This window comes from Balaenoptera acutorostrata, chromosome 13 (assembly GCF_949987535.1).
Source record: "Balaenoptera acutorostrata chromosome 13, mBalAcu1.1, whole genome shotgun sequence".
In the NCBI taxonomy this organism is placed as follows: Eukaryota; Metazoa; Chordata; class Mammalia; order Artiodactyla; family Balaenopteridae; genus Balaenoptera; species Balaenoptera acutorostrata.
Window position 1 is genome coordinate 92583998 of NC_080076.1, and position 22165 is coordinate 92606162.

General features: G+C 45.9%; 1 protein-coding gene across 4 annotated transcripts in view; it reads left to right on the forward strand.

The window, feature by feature from the left end:
• SFSWAP (splicing factor SWAP) overlaps positions 1 to 22165 on the forward strand; it is an 88281-nt gene that overhangs the window by 41567 nt on the left and 24549 nt on the right. For all 4 annotated transcript variants that reach the window (XM_057526371.1, XM_057526368.1, XM_057526369.1 and 1 more), the window contains 3 exons: positions 740 to 911; positions 8454 to 8684; positions 9783 to 9973. In XM_057526371.1, coding sequence (XP_057382354.1) covers positions 740 to 911; positions 8454 to 8684; positions 9783 to 9973 — 594 coding nt within the window. The remainder of the gene's footprint in view (positions 1 to 739; positions 912 to 8453; positions 8685 to 9782; positions 9974 to 22165) is intronic.

Genomic DNA, 22165 nt, shown 5'->3' on the forward strand with positions numbered 1-22165 from the left:
TCCTGTCTCTTCAAGCATTTGGTGTTTTGGTTGGCTGTTATTTTTAACTACTCTGGATGGAAGCTGTGCATTATACTTCCGTTGTGTTAACATGTACTTAGATGCCCCAGTGTAACCACAGGAGCTCCCAGCTGACGGGCTGGAGCTACACGGGCGCTGCCCACCCACGGGCCTCGCGCGCCCCTGCCAGCAGCTCGCCTCACGACTCCCATCCCTGCAAACGTCCGCACGCTTGGTTCTCAGGCACCTGTTAGAAGCATTTCCTCCTGTCCTTGTAATCCTCTCTTCTGCCTCTCCTCTCCTCTCCTCAATTACATGGACACCCTAATGTCTTTCTAAAACCTGTTTTGGTAGAGAGATGACGTAGGCTTTGCGTATCAGTGGATCTCTCCAGGCTTTTTTCTCTGACTGCTCAAACTGAAGGAAGTAGACTCATCTGTAGGTGCTGGGCATAATTTGGTGTTCTGACCGTGTTCTCAGCGATCAGTCTCCAAGGAAGAGGCAGTGGGCGTTGGTCCCCAAACCAGCACTGCAGGGAGAGTACCTCCTTCCACTCCTCTGTTCATTCTGCTGCATCAGAAGATAGCACATCTGAGTTAGCAAGTATATTCCCTGGTGTTACTTAGGCAGTAACATAGCCGTGCTGTTGTCCCGTGAAATGTATGTACTGCATATCTTTTCTGGCAAATCCCGTGTCATTTCCAATGGAGCAGTTCAGAGTCACGCTTACCCTCTGCAGGCTGTGTCAGCACCGGAAGAGGCTCCTGCAGAGTCTGCTCCTGAAAAGCCGAGTGACGCTGGGGAGGCTAGTGTGTCTGAAGACGTGGCCGATGCAGGGGGCGGAGGTGGCTCCTCGGGGAAGAAGGAGGCGGCGTGCAGCAGAGCCGTCCCCGACGGGGCGCTGGTGAAAGGTACGCCGCCCTCGCTACCGAGGGTTCCGGTTTCGACCTGGCACCTCACAGGTGTCACTTCAGATTAGCAAGGAAGAACGCTGGACCACTTAAGGTCAGGTGCCTTTAGCCACAGGACAGGAGGAAATGGCTGCCCCTTTTAAGTTGCTGTTATTAATAAAACTTGCTTACTTCATAGTACTTTCCTGATTTCGGGTTTGGGGTCATTTGGATATAAGCTCATCTTAGGTATGCGTTTGTTTAACAGCCTGTTCTAGCAATTTAATGGAAATGTTCAGAATTTTTCAAATAATGTTTTGTACCCCCCCACCTTGGACTTCTGAAACTATATGCAAACTAGTGCCAGTGGAATTAGTTTTCTTTATTTGTTAAGGCAAGTCCCTTGAGGGTCTCTACCAGGCGGTATTCCACTCGCTCCATTTCAGTTACCTACTCTTATGTTCTTGGGAGGAGTTTTTCGTCTACCAGGACAGACATACATGAAAAGAGCAAATATAAATACATAGAAAGAAAAAAAAGCTGACACAGGCACATTAGCAGGGAGCTCTGTGGTTGGACGTGTGAAGAAGCAGTGAGTTGCACCAGGTGGGAATGAGAAGGGCTGTGCAGGGGGAAGGGGGCTCCCAGAGACAGAGGAGCTCCCAGGCGGGACGGCGTGGTCTGAGCCGTGTGGCCTGTTCAGAGACGGGAAGTGGTCTGAGGGACCCGGGTGTCAAGGGGGGCACACCTGCCAAGGTAACCATGGCCAGCTCGTGGGGCTCTGCCTTCCTGGCGGGTCCCGGGGCTTCCAGCAGGGGCAGCACACCTTACGGCTTAGATCAGAGGAATCCCTTTATGCAGTATGGTGAGTGTGTGAAGGGATCGAGGCAGAGAAGCCGTGCGGGAGGTTCGGGGTGGCGCTGGTGGCCTGAAGTGGAGGAGGGGTCGTGGCCGGGCGGTGCAGGAGCCAGTGCCTGGGTTGAAGGAAAGGCAGAGGAGATGCAGGATGGGCGGCTGGGCCAGGATTGCAGGAAGGCCTTTTCTGTGCGTACAGATGCCTTTTCTGATACAAAGATGGCGATCAAGAGTAACCAAAATGACCCAGATGGGTAACTGGGAAACTTCAGTGATTTAGGAAAGCATGGAAGTACCCGTGAGCCTCTCAGTCCGGGAGGTCACCTGAGCACACGTGTTTAATCCCTCACCCTTCCCAGCCGCCTTCATCTCTCATTGGAGTAACCAAAGGAACGTATTAGTAAGGAGAGAGTAAACGCAGTTACTGCTCCAGAAGCAGGGGGAGGTACTGTCCATGTTTAAGAAGGCCCAGCCAGCCCACCTGGACTTCAGTTCATAGGAAAGAGCAGGACATTTGGGGACTCGGTGGCAGGGACCCCAGGGGATCCCACTGTCAACCCAAGAAGGGGGCGGGCAGAAGGCCAGAACCACCAGGAGCATCCAGGAGGCAGCGGGGCCCCAGCAGGGTGTGGTCGGGGCGCAGTGGGCCAGCCCCGCGTGGAGCGCCCTCCGCGCTCCCGTGAGCAAGCGCCCTGGGATTCGGCAGACGAAACAGCACTCGCCGCTTCCCTCGTCGTGCCCTCTGAGCCTGAGGCGCCCGAGAGCTGCGGATGTCCGACAGAACCCACCCCGCCCTCAGCTCCGTCAGGGTGAGGATGAGGAGACAGAGAGTCACAGCTCCTGCAAAGAGGCAGGAGTTCAGAAGGACACGATCTGAGCCTCGGAGCATGTGGGCACCTTGGAAGCAGTTACTAAGTGACGGGAAAATTCTTTTAGTCTCTGATTCTTACTCTCACAGAGTTAAAGATACTGTAAAATTAGTGCAACCGATAATCTGACATCTGGAAAAGATTGTTTAGAAAAAGATTGCCAAATTTTAAAATAAAATAAAAGCACTAAAAATCAGATTGGGTGAGAAGACAAATTCAAAATTTTCCTCAAATTTCCAAGGAAAAGAACAGAGATGGAAGAAAAAGCATCCAGATGGGGAAATAGACACGTTGTCCTTCACGGGGGAGAAAAAGCAGGCTGGGACATCAGACGTGTATCTCTAGCATTAAATGCCAGGTAGTTAAGATCTATCTGAAATTTTGAATGAAAAGGATTCTGAATGCTGGAGCACAAAGATTCTTACAGACATGTCAATGCCCTGAAATTAATCAGTCAAAGAAGGTGAGGACAATGAGAATATTATCCAAAAATTATCCAATGCAGTGAAAACTTAGAAGAAAAATCTATAACCTCATATGCTTATGTTGGTAAAGAAAAAGTAAAAACAAAACAAGCATTCAACTCAAGAACCTGGGAAGAAACTTTATATAAAATGCATGTCCGAAAAGCAGAAAAGGAGAATCAATAAAAATCAAAGCAGAAATGGGTGAGGATATAATAAAACACCAGTAAAACTTATCAGCATTGTACAAGTTTAATACAGAAAAAAAGCAAATGCACAGCATAATGAGAGAGAAAACATGGTATTTTTTAAGTACACGAGAACAATATATTTAACTAAATTTGAATAAATTTGAAAATAACTGAAAAAGTTTTCTAAGAAAATATATTGATAAATTGCTAAGACTATCTCCAGAGAGGCAGTAAAATGACAGATCTATAGGCCTGAAAGAATTTAGAAAACATTAGTCAGTGAAATACCTCTAAAAGCAGGCAGGCCAGGACAAAGTCAAAGTCAAGGTAACTTCCCTCAAGAAAGAGAAAAACCTGTCTGATTAAAGCTACTCCAGAGCCCAAAGATGGAAAGTTAGGAAGCTCTCCAGCCCTAGTACCTTAACCCCATAAAGCTTAGCAGTCTGCAGGCCAGGACCCCTGGGAAACCCAGATGTTAGCACCTCAGATGGAAGCAAGCTTGGAATGACAGTGAGAGCAGGTATGAGCAGGTGGGTTTCCTCGCAGCCATCCCAGTGTGGCATCCCACGAAAAATCTCCAAGTACAGTCTTATCTTGCTAACAGATGCTGGAAAAGCACCAACATTTCCTGAGATTTTTATGATAAAACTTCCCTAGTATGACAGTAATTGATGTTGGAGAAACAGGCTCTCCATTTTGAAAAAAATAAGACTCTTAGGTTACCTCTGACAATTATAGTGATTCCAGATAGATTTAAGTGTTTAAACGTAAAAAATAAAATCATAAAGTAAAAGAAAATAAAGGTAATTTTTTTCTAGTCTGAGTGGAAAGGATTTTCTAAGAATTGAAGCCATGAATGATAAAGAAAGATAGGTCTGATGGGAACTGGGCCTGTATAAAGTTGAAAGACAAATGTCAGGATGGCAGTGATTGCTAATATAACAGAAGATAAAGGTCAAAATCCTTGCTATAGAAAGAGCTCTTGGGCTTCCCTGGTGGCGCAGGGGTTGAGAATCTGCCTGCCAATGCAGGGCACACGGGTTCGAGCCCTGGTCTGGGAAGATCCCACATGCCGCGGAGCAACTGGGCCCGTGAGCCACAATTACTGAGTCTGCGCATCTGGAGCGTGTGCTCCGCAACAAGAGAGGCCACGATAGTGAGAGGCCCGCGCACCGCGATGAAGAGTGGCCCCCACTTGCCGCAACTGGAGAAAGCCCTCGCACAGAAACAAAGACCCAACACAGCCATAAATAAATAAATTTAAAAAAAAAAAAAAAAAAAAAAGAAAGAGCTCTTGTAAATCAGTAAGAAAAGTCACTGCAGTAGAAAAACAAAGGACATGAAAAGATAGTTCACAAAAGAAGGAAAACAGTTTGTCAGTGAATAAACTTTTTTTTTTTTTTGGCTGCATCAGGTCTTCGTTGCTGCACACGGGCTTTCTCTAGTTGCGGCAAGCGGGGGCTACTCTTCATTGTGGTGCGCAGGCTTCTCATTGTGGTGGCTTTTGTTGCGGAGCACAGGCTTCAGTAGTTGCGGCACGCGGGCTCAGTAGCTGTGGTTTGCAGCCTCTAGAGCGCAGGCTCAGTAGGTGTGGCTCATGGGCTTAGTTGCTCTGCGGCATGTGGGATCTTCCTGGACCAGGGCTCGAACCCGTGTCCCCTGCACTGGCAGGCAGATTCTTAACCACTGCACCACCAGGGAAGTCCTAAACTTTTAAAATATATCCTCCCTAGCAAGATACTGTTCTTTGCCTCCAATTTGGTAAAGTTAGAAAGTAACAGAGAGGGTGCAAGTGGCAGGACCCTCACTCACGCGTTGTCCTTGGAGTGTTGTCGGTAAGGCCTCTCCAGGGGAGAGCCCGATGATGGGGACCAAACCCTAAACGCAGATGCCCTCCCACTCCTAGAAACGTCTGGCTCACCAGGACGTCTCTACCAGGTGCTCCTCCCAAGGCCTGTGGGCTTTTAAAAATAAAAAATTGGGAACCATCATGGGAGACTGAAATCAATTGGCATGTCCATACTAAGAAATATTATTGCCATTTATTAAAATGATGTGTGTTGACATGGAAAGATGTCTACACTTTTTCTATGGAAAGGTGTCGCTTACTAAGTGAAAACAGCAGGCTATAAAACTATAAAGTATGGTCCCGTTTTTCGTGTGTTGGTACACATGCACACGTACGTGCCTCGGAACCATTGTGTTCACATCATTTCTTTCCCGTATCTGAATAGCAGTTGGTCTTTCATTTTGTTCACCTGTGTTTCCAACATTTCCCATGGAGAATATATATTACCTTAGAAGTTAAAAGTTAGCAATGAAACTTGATACCTTAAGCAAGGAAGCATATTTGATGTGGAAGGTGGAGGGCGGGGCGCCGTCGGCTCACTCGCGAGTGTTTCCTGAGCGCAGGCTACTCTGCATCAGTGCGCACCGGGGCCACTTTAGTCCTGCGGTCTTGCCCGCTCCAGGCTCCGGGGTAACCAGACCACACACACAGCACAGAACGTCAAGAGTGGCGGGAAGGAGAGAGGCCGGGCAGGGCCTGTCTGAGGAGAGGCTTCATTTGAGATGAGGCGAGCAAGAAAGCCAGGCATGGAAAAAGGATGACGGCTCCAGGCAGAAGGCAGGGCGGGGCTGGAGCGCAGTGCAGAAGGGAGGGGTGGGAGAGGAAGGGAGGAGTGGGAGAGGAAGGGAGGAGTAGGAGACGGGCCCCCCTCCACAGCTGCTGTTCATCCTTAACACAACAGGAAACCGCTGAAGGCTGTAGGAAGTGCTTTTCACGTGTTGAGATGTGACTTGCAAATAAGGTTCCAGGTAGAAGCAGTAGTTGTGTAATTGAATAATTCTACAAAGAAAATAGTTCCTGATCCCCTGCTTTCTGGCTGAGCTATGCTGGGAAGGTTACTTGACCTTTTTAGCCTCAGTTTCCTCATCTGTAAATGGGGAGGCCTGATAGTATCTGTCTCCTCCGGGGCTTGCAAATGTTAAGTGAGGTGAGGCATGGAGACTCTGCACGTTAGTCAGTTCTTTTATTACGTCACTATTTTTTTTAATATAAATTTATTTATTTTTGGCTGCTTTGGGTCTTCGTTGCTGTGCGTGGGCTTTCTCTAGTTGTGGCGAGTGGGGGCTACTCTTCATTGCAGTGCGCGGGCTTCTTGTTGCGGAGCACAGGCCTTAGGGCTCACGGGCTTCAGTAGTTGTGGCACATGGGCTCAGTAGTTGCAGCTCGCGGGCTCTAGAGCGCAGGCACAGTAGGTGTGGCGCACGGGCTTAGTTGCTCCGCGGCATGTGGGATCTTCCCGGACCAGGGCTCGAACCCATCTCCCCTGCATTGGCAGGTGGATTCTTAACCACTGCACCACCAGGGAAGTCCCTAAATCACTTTAATGTATGTATCGAACAGTGGTGCTGTTTGGCACTGTATTCGACATGCATTAAACTGTGTTCCAGAAGTTTTCATTTTAATATACTTGTTGATTGCATATTTTTTAATTCGGAGGAAGAGATTGGGAGTAATTGTTTTAAAATTATTTTGTGATATAATACTTTAGCCCAAGTTAACTTGAGTAATTTTGATTAACATTTAACTGAAGTTTTCTTTTCTATGTTTCTTTGACTCTATTCTTAAAGAGACCATATTACTAGAGGCTATAAAGGGTTAATATTATGGAAGTTGTTTCTTATGGAGAATTTCACACAAGTACAGAGACAGAGCCTGGGGTAACAGTCCCACCCCGCACGCGCAGTTCTCAGCACCCAGCTCCCGTGGCCGACGCAGGGCAAATCTGAGAACTCTCAGTCCAGCCCGCCTCCAGGACGTTCTGAGGCAGATCCCAGCATCATGGCATTTTATACATCAGTGTGATCGCATTTATCTCCAAAAGATAAGGGCCGTTCTTAACATAACCGCGGTAAAATGCTTAATATTGACTCTCCTAGCAAAGTGTATTTTTCACCCCATGTTATATCTTTGTTTGGGGGTTGTTAGGAAGGTAGACCTCAGCGCACCACATACAGTGCAAGTGCATAGCGTTGCATAATCAACACAGAGACTGATTTTGCCCCCTTTTCATTCTGACTTATAAAATATCACTTTGCTAACATTTAACATCTTGGGGTGTGCTATGTAGCTTGAGAGATTATTGATGAGAGATGATTATATGTCAAAGATCTGGGTTATTTACCAGCTTCAAGTCACACTTGGGTTTGGAACCGTAAAATGCTGAAAGTGGAGAAGCCCGGGGGGGCGCGGCCAGCTGGGTGAGCTCACCTCCACAGTTACAGCCACATCAGAACCTGCCTTCGGTAACCTAGATCCACTTCCCTCTCAGAGTCAGCCCGTTTGCGCTGCCCTTGACGTTGCCCTTCACTGTGGTTTACTTGAATAACTTTCATCAGTAATAACACATGGTTTTTTAAAAATAAAGTATCTCATTACAACCAGTTAGGTGTTGTTAAGAGCCGTTTACCATAGTCTGAGGAGGAAGGGAATCAGTGAGTGAGTGTTGAGTAGATGGGGGGAAGGGGAAGAAGATTGTTTCCTTTTGGGCCTTTGTATTTCTCTTAAATTAAAATTTCCAAATATTCTAGGAGAGAAAAATTGAACCACCTTAATTTTTGTTACACTAGGTTTAAAATTTTCTTGAAGGTGCAGAGAATAGTCTGACCTAATGCCTAGCACAAAGTAGGCACCCAGTCAAACGTTTGCTGAATAAAGGAACAGATTCTGCAGCTTGCTCTTGTAAGAAAAGGTTACCTTATATGGTTGGGAGTTTTTAGAAGTACCTTTTAATAGTGGAGTCCCATCATACGCTTACTTCCGCAAACTCAGCAATGTGCTGAGCCCAGAAAAAAAGGAAAACACCAACAGACATTGACCACTTGCCCATGGCGTGACCCCAGCTGGCGCTCAGCGTGTGCGTCCTGACGTGGCCCGAGATGGAGCCGGCGCTCTGCCTTCCCCTGCATCGGGCTCGGCACGTGTGACGTCCTTTCAAATGCCCTCTGACCTCACAGGCACTGCCCGCTGCCCCGGACCCTCCCTGTGCGTAAGAGTGGCTCCACTGGAGACGTCGCTCCCACCGGCTGACGCGCGTGTGGATGGGGGGCCGTGAAGGGTTCTGCTCTGCGCTTCCAGTTACTGAAAAATGTGTTACCATTTTCACCTTTTCTCCATAGCTTCGTTTGCTCCAATAAGCTTTGCAATCAAGGCCAAAGAAAATGATCTACTTCCCCTGGAAAAAAATCGTGTTAAGCTAGATGATGACAGTGATGATGATGAAGAAAGCAAAGAAGGCCAAGAATGTTCTAGTAGCGCTACCAACACTAACCCGGCAGTTGCCCCACCCTGTGTAGTTGTTGAGGAGAAGCGGCCTCAACTTACCCAGGAGGAGCTAGAAGCAAAGCAAGGTTTGTCGATATGTTTTAAACTTCTTAAAAGAAAAGTGCATAAATACGATATTAACCTGCTAAGCAGAGCCTCCAGCCTTTGGAAATCAGGAGCGCTGGGGACCGTGTGCTGTTCTTGCCCCTCTGAGAAGCGCTGTGGGGCGAGGGGCACAACTGCTCCTTAAGCTCGGATGCAGTGCCCGCGGCGATTTGTTTTCAGAGCATAAGCTGAGGGTGGCCGAGAAGGCTCTAATGGCAGCCTTGGGGCAAATGCTCGGCCTGTGCGCCCAGCTCGGGCTAATGTTCCGAGCTGGGAGACGCCTCTTTGTGAGGCCGTCTCCCTGCAGAAGCATCGGACCCTTGAAGGTGCTGGGGCCCAAGCTGGTTTTCAGGCTGTGGCTCGTTTTCAGGGGTCACGGTGTGGCCACCGCTTGCCCCTGACGCATGGCTGGCAGTGTTTGTGGGGAACGTCGTGTCGTGTTCTGTCCCTCCTCCAAAATAAATTCTATTCTGCTCTCACTAAAGCAGTGAATTAACAGTTGCGTTTGCAGTTTTTATCTGTTTTAACTGGTTTTGTGAATTAATTTTTCTGTGTATACACAAACAGATCACGCAGCATTGCTGGAAGGTAATCCTTTAACCACAGGATGCTCTGCTCTCGGGAACTAGCATTGTGCTGCTCTCCCCGGGCACACCTGTGTTCATGCATGTGTACCTAAATCTGCGTTTATTGCGTGTGAACTGAACAGTGTGTCAGATCATTTGGAATAAAACACTTTTCACGGTGTTCCTTACCTGGTAATTTGGGCACATGTTTATGAGAACCATTCCAAGGTTTTCATCATTTCAGGTTTCACTGCTGTGGAATCCCATCAACTTTCTGACTTTGATTTTGAAAGTAAAATATGAGAAGTACCAATAGTGAGCATTATAAACTAATTCTCTGAGAATTCTGTTTGCCCAATTTGTTGACCTTTCCTGAAACCTGTATCATATTCATGTTTTAAAATAACTGCATTATATTTCATGACCCTTTTACTGCCCATGAAAATTAAGATAGCAAGATATTTATGCAGTACTGCTTGCTCTAAACATCTTTCTTTCTGTTTATTCCTTAAGCAAAGCAAAAGTTGGAGGACCGACTGGCAGCGGCTGCCAGGGAGAAGCTTGCCCAGGCGTCTAAGGAATCAAAGGAGAAGCAGCTTCAAGCAGAACGTAAAAGGAAAGCAGCTTTATTTTTACAAACCTTAAAAAATCCTCTGCCAGAAGCAGAAGTCGGGAAAGTGGAAGAAAATCCTTTCAACGTAGAGGTAAGTTAAACAAGAGTCCACGTCTGTGTTCTGGGCAAAGCGCGGTTGGTAAAAGTACCTGAGTGTGGATTCCTCTGGCCACTCAGCTCTCGAGCCTGCATGAAGGCTGTGAGCAGACCCCGCTCTTCTGCCACGTGGGATCGCGTGCTTTTCCGGGCAGACCTCGGAGATACCATGGTTTCGGTTCCAGACCATGGCAGCAAAGTACACCACACGCATGTCTTGGTTTCCCAGTGTGTATAAAAGTTATGTTTACATTATACTGTAGTCTATTAAGTGTGCAATAGCATTATGTCTGAAAAATATATACATACCTCAATTTAAAAACCCTTTATTGCTAAAAAATGCCAACCATCATCTGAGCCTTCAGCGAGTGGTAATCTTTTTGCAGTAGTAACATCACTGATCATAGATCTAATAATGAAAAAGTTTGAAACATTACGAGAATTACCAAAATGTGACACAGAGACATGAAGTAAGCAAATGCTGTTGGGAAGGTGGCCCTGATAGACTTGCTCGACGCAGAGTTGCCACAAACCTTCAATTTGTAAAAAACAAACAAACAAAAAAACACGGTATCTGTGAAGTACAATAGAATGAGGTCTGTGTACCATGGAGCTGGGGTCAGGAAGAACCTGATGAAGACTCCCTGAAAGCACATACACACCAAGTACTGGGTGCAGCGTGAGAGACGCGGGCCTCTGGGCCCAGGCAGGGGGCCCGTGCTTCGCGGTGAGCCTCCCAGGAGCCGCGGGAGAGCTTCGCCTGCGAGGGCCACAGCGGGCCGGGACAGGCTCGCCAGAGCACTGGTGCTCCTGCCACAGCCGCGGCCCTTGGGCTCACACTGACGGCCAGGAATCTTACTCAGGGGTCTGTGTTAATAGCAGCACTTTACTTAGAAAGAAAAGTAAGATATGGTTACCGTCGTCTTCTCTTAAAGGGGTCAGATCCTCACAACTCTTTCCTAAGCTGTAGAACCAGAGCTTAAACCCCCGGCCCATTTCCTCCCTTCAAATGGCAGTGGGGCGTGGGGCGTTGGACTGCTCAGAACACGGCCTGCCCCGCTTCTCCAGGGGTCCCCAAACGTCTTTCGCAGCTGCCTTTTTCCTGTAATGTAGAACGGGCGCTGTGCGTTTTTTACTTTAATTATGTTGACATTTCTGAGCGTCTAAGGCCGTTATTAAAAACTGACTTTTGCTGCATGTAGCCACTGGTTTATTTGTTTCTCCGTGGAAAGCAGCATTCTAGGTTCAGATTTTCAGCATTCTGTTGAAGGTCGAATCAGCGTTCTCACCTCAGGAGTCGGTCTGAAATTCAAATCTGGCAGGAGACCTCAAAAATAACAGCTGGATCGGACTGGGGAGCACGAGTGCCAGCTTCCGTGAGAGCTTGTGGCCTGCGGGCTGCGCTCTGGCGGGCTGGGTGCTGTTGCCGTCCTCCTGGGCACCCGGCCACCTGCTGGAGCACCAGCCTGGCCGCCTCTGTGCTTCCCCGTGCCGCTTCCGGAGGCGGCCGCCTGGGGAGGCCACAGGCAGGCGGGCCCAGAAAAGCACCTGCAGTCGTGCCCTGGCTTTGGGAGCACCTCTGCGCCAGTGCAGGCATGAAAGCACGCAGCCGCTAAGACCGCCACAGATAGAAAAGCGGGGAGAGGCAGAATACAGAACAGCTCCACGTTTATGGCTGCAGCTGTAAAAACATGCATATAGTGCGCGGGGGTGGGGGGCAGGGAACTTAAGGCGAGGGAGCTGCCACAATGGGAGGGGTGTGAGTGGGCTATTTTAATTTCCTTTATTGTTTTGATGTCATTTGCGCAGGGAATATAGGGCTAAATTAAAAGGTATCTGCATACATAGATACTGTAACCCATTATGTTACATGGTTGCATCTCTATTTTATAATAAAACTGTGGGGTTTTAGTTTGTTTTTGGGTTTTTTTTAATATCTTTATTGGAGTATAATTGCTTTACAATGGTGTGTTAGTTTCTGCTTTATAACAAAGTGAATCAGCTACACGTATACATATAACCCCATATCTCCTCCCTCTTGCGTCTCCCTCCCACCCTCCCTACCCCACCCCTCTAGGTGGTCACAAAGCACCGAACTGATCTCCCTGTGCTATGCGGCTGCTTCCCACTAGCTATCTGTTTTACATTTGGTAGTGTATATATGTCCATGACACTCTCTCACTTCGTCCTAGCTTATACCCTTCCCCTTCCCCGTGTCCTCAAGTCCATTTTCTATGTCTGCGTCTATTCCTGTCCTGCCCCTAGATTCTTCAGAACGCTTTTTTTTTTAGATTCCATATATATGTGTTAGCATACAGTATTTGTTTTTCTCTTTCTGACTTACTTCATTCTGTATGACAGACTCTAGGTCCATCCACCTCACTACAAATAACTCCATTTCGTTTCTTTTTATGGCTGAGTTATATTCCATTGTATATATGTACCACATCTTCTTTATCCATTCGTCTGTTGGTGGGCATTTAGGTTGTTTCCATGTCCTGGCTGTTGTAAATAGTGCTGCAATGAACATTGGGGTGCATGACTTTTTGAATTACGGTTTTTTCAGGGTATATGCCCAGGAGTGGGATTGCTGGGTCGTATGGTAGTTCTGTTTTTACTTTTTTAAGGAACCTCCATACTGTTCTCCATAGTGGCTGTATCAATTTACATTCCCACCAACAGTGCAAGAGGGTTCCCTTTTCTCCACACCCTCTCCAGCATTTATTGTCTGTAGATTTTTTGATGATGGCCATTCTGACCAGTGTGAGGTGATACCTCATTGTAGTTTTCATTTGCATTTCTCTAATGATTAGTGATGTTGAGCGTCCTTTCATGTGTTTGTTGGCAGTCTGTATATCTTCTTCGGAGAAATGTGTCTATTTAGATCTTCTGCCCGTTTTTGGGTTGGGTTGTTTGTTTTTTTGATATTGAGCTGCATGAGCTGCTTGTACATTTTGGAGATTAACCCTTTGTAAGTTGCTTCGTTTGCAAATACTTTCTCCCATTCTGAGGGTTGTCTTTTCGTCTTTTTTATGGTTTCCTTTGCTATGCAAAAAGCTTTTAAGTTTCATTAGGTCCCATTTGTTTATTTTTGTTTTTATTTCCATTACTCTAGGAGGTGGGTCAAAAAGGATCTTGCTGTGATGTATGTCATAGAGTGTTCTGCCTATGTTTTCCTCTAAGAGTTTTATAGTGTCTGGCCTTACATTTAGGTCTTTAATCCATTTTGAGTTTATTTTTGTGTATGGTGTCAGGAAGTGTTCTAATTTCATTCTTTTACATGTAGCTGTCCAGTTTTCCCAGGACCACTTATTGAACAGGCTGTCTCTTCTCCATTGTATATTCTTGCCTCCTTCATCAAAGATAAGGTGACCATATGTGCGTGGGTTTATCTCTGGGCTTTCTAGCCTGTTCCATTGATCTATGTTTCTGTTTTTGTGCCAGTATCATGTTGTCTTGATTACTGTAGCTTTATAGTATAGTCTTAAGTCAGGGAGCCTGATTCCTCCAGCTCCATTTTTCTTTCTCAAGATTGCTTTGGCTATTCGGAGTCTTTTGTGTTTCCATACAAATTGTGAAATTTTTTGTTCTAGTTCTGTGGAAAATGCCATTGGTAGTTTGATAGCGATTGCATTGATTCTGTAGATTGCTTTGGGTAGTATAGTCATTTTCACAGTGTTGATTCTTCCAATCCAAGAACATGGTATATCTCTCCATCTGCTTGTATCATCTTTAATTTCTTTCATCAGTGTCTTATAGTTTTCTGCATACAGGTCTCTTGTCTCCCTAGGTAGGTTTATTCCTAGGTATTTTATTCTTTTTGTTGCCATGGTAAATGGGAGTGTTTCCTTAATTTCTCTTTCAGATTTTTCATCACTAGTGTATAGGAATGCAGGAGATTTCTGTGCATTAATTTTGTATCCTGCTACTTTACCAAATTCATTGATTAGGTCTAGTGGTTTTCTGGTAGCATCTTTAGGATTCTGTATGTATAATATCATGTCATCTGCAAACAGTGACAGTTTTGCTTCTACTTTTTCAATTTGGATTCCTTTTATTTCTTTTTCTTCTCTGACTGCTGTGGCTAAAACTTCCAAAACTATGTTGAATAACAGTGGTGAGAGTGGACAACGTTGTCTTGTTCCTGATCTTAGTGGAAATGGTTTCAGTTTTTCACCACTGAGAATGATGTTGGCTGTGGGTTGGTCATACATGGCCTTTATTATGGTGAGGTAGGTTCCCCCTCTGCCTACTTTCTGGAGAGTTTTTATCATAAATGGGTGTTGAATTTTGCCAAAAGTTTTTTCTGCATCTATTGAGATGATCATATGGTTTTTATCCTTCAGTTTGTTAATATGGTGTATCACATTGATTGATTTACATGTATTGAAGAATCCTTGCATTCCTGGGGTAAACCCCACTTGATCATGGTGTATGATCCTTTTAATGTGCTGTTGGATTCTGTTTGCTAGTATTTTGTTGAGGATTTTTGCATCTGTGTTCATCAGTGATACTGGCCTGTAGTTTTCTTTTTTTGTGACATTTTTGTCTGGTTTTGGTATCAGGGTGATGGTGGCCTTGTAGAATGAGTTTGGGAGTGTTCCTCCCTCTGCTATATTTTGGAAGAGTTTGAGAAAGGTAGGTGTTAGCTTTTCTCTAAATGTTTGATAGAATTCACCTGTGAAGCCATCTGGTCCTGGGCTTTTGTTTGTTGGAAGATTTTTTTTTTTTTTAAATAATGGTTTAAGTTGTTTAATTTATTTTTATTTTATTTTTTATTTTTTTTATATTTTATTTTTGGCTGTGTTGGGTCTTCGTTTCTGTGTGAGGGCTTTCTCCAGTTGCGGCGAGCGGGGTCCACTCTTCATCGCGGTGTGCAGGCCTCTCACTATCGCGGCCTCTCTTGTTGCGGAGCACAGGCTCCAGACGCGCAGGCTCAGTAGTTGTGGCTCACGGGCCAGTTGCTCCGCGGCATGTGGGATCTTCCCAGACCAGGGCTCGAACCCATGTCCCCTGCATTGGCAGGCAGAGTCTCAACCACTGCGCCACCAGGGAAGCCCTGTTGGAAGATTTTTAATCACAGTTTCAATTTCAGTGCTTGTGATTGGTCTGTTTATATTTTCTATTTCTTCCTGGTTCAGTGTCAGAAGGTTGTACTTCTCTAAGAATGTGTCCATTTTTTCCAGGTTGTGCATTTTATTGGCATATAGTTAGTTGCTTGTAGTAATCTCTCATGATCCTTTGTATTTCTGCAGTGTCAGTTGTTACTTCTCCTTTTTCATTTCTAATTCTATTGATTTGAGTCTTCTCCCTTTTTTTCTTCATGAGTCTTGCTAATGGTTTATCAATTTTGTTTATCTTCTCAGAGAACCAGCTTTTAGTTTTATTGATCTTTGCTGTTGTTTCCCTCATTTCTTTTTCATTTATTTCTGATCTGATCTTTATGATTTCTTTCCTTCTGCTAACTTTGGGGTTTTTTTTGTTCTTCTTTCTCTAACTGTGGTAGGTGTAAGGTTAGGTTGTTTATTTGAGATGTTTCTTGCTTCTTGAGGTAGGATTGTATTGCTATAAACTTCCCTCTTAGAACTGCTTTTGCTACATCCCATAGGTTTTGGGTCGTCGTGTTTTCATTGTCATTTGTTTCCAGGTATTTTTTGATTTCCTCTTTGATTTTTTCAGTGATCTCGTGGTTATTAAGTAGTGTATTGTTTAGCCTCCATGTATTTGTATTTTTTACAGATTTTTTTCTTGTAATTGATGTCTAGCCTCATAGCGTTGTGGTCGGAAAAGATATGTGATACGATTTCAGTTTTCTTAAATTTACCAAGGCTTGATTTGTGACCCAAGATATGATCTATCCTGGAGAATGTTCCATGAGCACTTGAGAAGAAAGTATATTCTGTTGTTTTTGGATGGAATATCCTATAAATATCGATTAAGTCCATCTTGTTTAATGTATCATTTAAAGCTTGTGTTTCCTTATTTATTTTCATTTTGGATGATCTGTCCATTGGTGAAAGTGGGGTGTTAAAGTCCACTACTATGATTGTGTTACTGTCGATTTCCCCTTTTATGGCTGTTAGCATTTGCCTTATGTATTGAGGTGCTCCTATGTTGGGTGCATAAATATTTACAATTGTTATCTCTTCCTCTTGTCCCTTGAGTATTACGTAGTATCCTTCTTTGTCTCTTGTAATAGTCTTTATTTTAAAGTCTATTTTTACTGATATGAGAATTGCTACTCCAGCTTTCTCTTAATTTCCATTTGCATGGAATATCTTTTTCCATCCCCTCACTTTCAGTCTGTATGTGTCCCTAGGTCTGAAGTGGGTCTCTTGTAGACAGCATATATACGGGTCTTGTTTTTGTATCCATTCAGCCAGTCTGTGTCTTTTGGTTGGAGCATTTAATCCATTTACATTTAAGGTAATTATCGATATGTATGTTCCTATTACCATTTTCTTAATTGTTTTGGGTTTGTTATTGTAGGTCTTTTTCTTCTCTTGTGTTTCCTGCAAGGAGAAGTTCCTTTAGCATTTGTTGTAAAGCTGGTTTGGTGGTGCTGAGTTCTCTTAGCTTTTGCTTGTCTGTAAAGGTTTTAATTTCTCCGTCAAATCTGAATGAGATCCTTGCTGGGTAATCTTGGTTGTAGGTTTTTCCCTTCCATCACTTTAAATATGTCCTGCCACTCCCTTCTGGCTTGCAGAGTTTCTGCTGAAAGATCAGCTGTTAACCTTATGGGGATTCCCTTGTGTGTTATTTGTTGCTTTTCCCTTGCTGCTTTCAATATTTTTTCTTTGTATTTAATTTTTGACAGTTTGATTAATATGTGTCTTGGCATGTTTCTCCTTGGATTTATCACATATGGGACTCTCTGCACTTCCTGGACTTGATTGACTATTTCCTTTCCCATATTAGGGAAGTTTTCAACTATAATCTCTTCAAATATTTTCTCAGTCCCTTTCTTTTTCTCTTCTTCGTCTGGGACGCCGATAATTCGAATTTTGGTGCGTTTAATGTTGTCCCAGAGGTCTCTTGAGACTGTCCTCAATTCTTTTCATTCCTTTTTTCTTTATTCTGCTCTGCAGTAGTTATTTCCACTATTTTATCTTCCAGGTCACTTATCTGTTCTTCTGCTTCAGTTATTCTGCTATTGATTCCTTCTAGAGAATTTTTAATTTCATTTATTGTGTTGTTCATCATTGTTTGTTTGCTCTTTAGTTCTTCTAGGTCCTTGTTAAACGTTTCTTGTATTTTCTCCATTCTATTTCCAAGATTTTGGATCATCTTTACTATCATTACTCTGAATTATTTTTCAGGTAGACGGCCTATTGCCTCTTCATTTGTTTGGTCTGGTGGGTTTTTACCGTGCTCCTTCATCTGCTGCATGTTTCTCTGTCTTGTCATTTTGCTTAACTTACTGTGTTTGGGGTCTCCTTTTCTCAGGCTGCAGGTTCGTAGTTCCTGTTGTTTTTGGTGTCTGACCCAAGTGGCTAAGGTTGGTTCAGTGGGTTGTGTAGGCTTCCTGGTGGAGGGGACTGGTGCCTGTGTTCTGGTGGATGAGGCTGGAGCTTGTCTTTCTGGTGGGCAAGACCACATCCCATGTTGTGTTTTGGGGTGTCTGTGAACTTATTATGCTTTTAGGCAGCCTCTCTGCTAATGGGTGGGGTTGTGTTCCTGTCTTGCTAGTTGTTTGGCATAGGGTGTCCAGCACTGGAGCTTGCTGGTCGTCGAGTGGAGCTGGGTCTTAGCGTTGAGATGGAGATCTCTGGGAGAGCTCTCGCCGATTGATATTACATGGGGCTGGGAGGTCTCTGGTGGACCAATGTCCTGAATTCGGCTCTCCCACCTCAGAGGCTCAGGCCTGACACTAGGCTGGAGCACCAAGACCCTGTCAGCCACACGGCTCAGAAGAAAAGGGAGGGGATAAAAAGAAAGAAAGAAAATAAATAAAATTTAAAAGTTATTAAAATTTTTTTAAAATTTAATATTATTAAAATTAAAAAATTTTAAAGTAATAAAAAAAAAAGAGAGCAACCAAACCAATAACCAAATCCACCAATGATAGCAAGCGCTAAAAACTATGCTAAGATAAACATAAAAATCAGAAACTAGTAAGTCACGTACAGCAAACCCCAAGTCTACAGTTGCTCCCAGAGTCCACCGCCTCCATTTGGGAGGATTCGTCGTCTCTTCAGGTTTTCCACAGATGCAGGTACATCTCGTTGACTGTGGAGCTTTAATCCGCTGCTCCTGAGGCTGCTGGGAGAGGTTTCCCTTCCTCTTCTTTGTTTGAGCAGCTCCCGGGGTTCAGCTTTGGATCTGGCCCCGCCTCTGCATGTAGGTCGCCTGAGGACGTCTGTTCTTCGCTCAGACGGGACGGGGTTAAAGCAGCAGCTGATTCGGGGACTCTGGCTCACTCAGGCCGGGGGAGGGAGGGGTATGGAATGTGGGACATGACGTTGCACCAGCCTGAGGCACCGTGTGATCTCCCGGGGAAGTTGTCCCTGGATCACGGGACCCTGGCGGTGGCGGGCTGCACAGGCTCCTGGGAGGGGAGGTGTGGACAGTGACCTGTGCTTGCACACAGGCTTCTTGGTGGCTACAGCCGCAGCCTTAGCATCTCATGCCCATCTCTGGGGTCCGCGCTGATGGTCGCGGCTTGTGCCCGTCTCTGGAGCTCATGTAGGCGGTGCTCTGAATCCCCTCTCCTGGCGCACCCTGAAACAATGGTCTCTTGCCTCTTAGGCAGGTCCAGACTTTTCCCCGGACTCCCTCCCAGCTAGCTGTGGTGCACTAGCTCCCTTCAGGCTGTGTTCATGCCGCCAACCCCAGTCCTCTCCCTGGGATCTGACCTCCGAAGCCCGAGCCTCAGCTCCCACCCCTGCCCGCCCCGGCGGGGGAGCAGACAAGCCTCTCGGGCTGGTGAGTGCTGCTCGGCACCGATCCTCCGTGTGGGAATCTCTCTGTTTTGCTCTCTGCACCCCTGCGCTCTCCTCCGTGGCTCCGAAGCTTCCCCCCCCCCGCCCACCCCCTGTCTCCACCAGTGAAGGGGCTTCCTAGCATGTGGAAACTTTTCCTCCTTCACAGCTCCCTCCCACTGGTGCAGGTCCCGTCCCTATTCTTTGTCTCTGTTTTTCCTTTTTTCTTTTGCCCTACCCAGGTATGTGGGGAGTTTCTTGCCTTTTGGGAAGTCTGAGGTCTTCTGCCAGCATTCAGTAGGTGTTCTGTAGGAGTTGTTCCACATGTAGATGTATTTTCGATGTATTTGTGGGGAGGAAGGTGATCTCCACGTCTTACTCCTCCGCCATCTTGAAGGTCCTCTGATGGTGGTGTCTTTAATTGCTTTGAAACAAAAATACTTGAATTAAATTGGGAACTGTCATAAATGAGATTCACACTTGAAAATATTTTCAGCCTGAAGCAGCTTCTGGAGACCGGTGGCCCTGAGTCTGTGGGCTGTTCTGTGCGCACCTGACTCTCAGATGCTGGCACACCTGACCTCACTGCCCAGGTGCATAATTGTAGTGTGCGTGGGGCAGGGGGTTACTTGAAGTGCGACGGGGCTGGCCCAGTGGGAATGGGTGGCACCCCAGGTCCCTCTGAGCAGACACATGTAGGGCTGGACAGGGACACTGTTCAGAAGGCCTGGCTCAAAACCTGGCAGGGTTTTGCCGTCATTTTGCAGCTCATCTGCCTTAGAGGCGCTTTCTGTTTTCACTTTGCTTTCTACAAAAGCAGTGTATCCAGTGATTTTGAAAGTTCAAATGCTAGAGAGAGGTATAAAATGAAGAGTAAAAGTCTTTTCCTTCTTTTGCTTTAATTCCTGTGGAAGTATCCGTTTTTAATTCATTTTTTATTGTGTAGAATATGCATGCAATTTATCATTTTAACCCTTTTTAAGCATATAATTCAGTAGCATTAAGTACATTCATGTAGTTGTGCAACCGTCCCCACCATCCCTCTCGAGGACTTTTTCATCTTCCCAAACTGAAACTGTCCCCATTAAACGCCAGCTCCCCACTCCCCTCTCCAAGCCCCTGGCACCCATCATCCTATTTATCTAGGTATAGATTTTAAATATTACAATAATAGGACTGTGCCCTATCCATTATTCTGGTATCTCGATTTTTTTCACTTCTGCTAGGGATCTTTCCATATCAACGTCAGAGTAGTGCCTGGTGTGTGATAGACACTTGGTGACCGTTTACAGGATGAGTGACCGTCAGTCCTTCCATGCATCAGTCCTGAAGTCAAGCAGCACCTGCACGTGCCACACTTGTGCTGGTGGACGTGCAAAAGCCGCTCCTGGGGCTTTACTGTTACAGCAGTGCTACTTTAAGCCCTGTGCACTCGCTGAGGTGAGTATAGCCACAGGATAAATCCCTGACCGTGGAATTGATTTTTAAATTTCAGATTTAAAATTTTTTTAATTTATTTTACTGCTAAATTAGCACCTAGAACGATTATAGCAGATTTGGGGGGTTTTGTTTTCATTTTGTCTGTCTCTGTGGTGTGTGAATATAACTGTCTGCACACCCCGCCGTCACTGGCTGCCATCCACCTTAATTCTGGGAGTCTGATAGATGGGAAAGATGGTATCTGTTTGGTTTCACCTACATATTTTAATCATAGGTGATACTGAGTAACTTTTTACGGGTTTTGTGGCCTTTTTATTCCCCTGCTGTGAACCCCTGCCATAGCCTTTACTTTTCTCCTGGCTGGCTGGCTTTTCTCTCCTGTTTTGTGTTAACTCTGTATCACCAGAGTTACCAACAGTTTCCTTTTTGTCTTTTAATCTGCCCCACTGGGAATTTATTTCATTCTGGGGAGCATATAGCTAGACACAACACAACCCACTAAATCACACGTCTTTTTGCCCCTTTATTATACACTCAATCCCAGCTGTACATGCTCTGTTAGTGTGTGCTTGTCTGTTCGGTTCCATCGATCTCTTAGGAGAGGTGATTTTTACATGCTCAGGTATAACTTTTAATGATGCCTTGGAGTGTGTTTATTGATGTGGACAGATACTAGTATGTTACATTTTTAAGCAGTATATAAAATATTTAAAACACTATTCATCAGTAGTACTTAGGAATCAGTGTATATACCATCCCATTTTTGGTGTGTGTTTGCTTGTGTGTGCTCTTAATTCAAAACAAAGAGAAATCAGAAGTCTTGAATTGAATCCCTGTTGAATCATGCCATCATTTACGTGGTAACAACAGACTTCAGGACATTGTTTAGATAACAGTAATTTTTTTTTTTTTTTTTAATTTTTACTTATTTATTTATTTATGGCTGTGTTGGGTCTTCGTTTCTGTGTGAGGGCTTTCTCCGGTTGCGGCAAGCGGGGGCCACTCCTCATCGCGGTGCGCGGGCCTCTCACCATCGCGGCCCCTCCCGCTGCGGAGCACAGGCTCCAGACGCGCAGGCTCAGCAATTGTGGCTCACGGGCCCAGTCGCTCCGCGGCATGTGGGATCCTCCCAGACCAGGGCTCGAACCCGTGTCCCCTGCATCGGCAGGCAGACTCTCAACCACTGCGCCACCAGGGAAGCCCGATAACAGTAATTTTTGCAAGTTAATGATCCTGCCAAGTTTACAGGTCCAACAAGAGTTTGAAAAGGAAAGAGGAACAAAAATCAGCCCACGTTTGTTGAGCCTGTGTTATAATCCAGGGCGCTTTGGGGTGTGAATCAGAAGCCTGTTTCTTACCCCGTGACCGGTCGCGTTCGTGTGGTTGGCACCTGCCCGTGGACATTTCCACCAGGTCAGCCCTGCGGGGCACAGAGCAGCTCTGAGCAAGAGGGTGAGGGCCCCGGGCCCCCAGGACAGCAGAGGTGGCACAGGGCGGGGTCTGTAGAGTGCTTGGGGACTGGGCGGGGTCTTGGGGAACCACGGTCATTTGGAGAGGTGACGGGGGCGAGGGCACTCCGGAGCCAAAGACCCACAAGCTGCGGAGGCGGGTGAAGCCTGCGCAGGCAGCAGTGATTGGCCCCACCCCGCACTGCAGGGTCTGTGGAGGAAGGGGCAGATCCAGCACGGCGATGGGGACAGGTCTGGGAGAGGCTGAACCGCGGCAGTACGTTTCCACGGAAGAATGTGGATACGGCGGCGACAGCACTCTGAGCGGGCACAGCTGCTTAGAGGGCAGGAGAGCATGCCAGCAGAGTGGAAACGGCG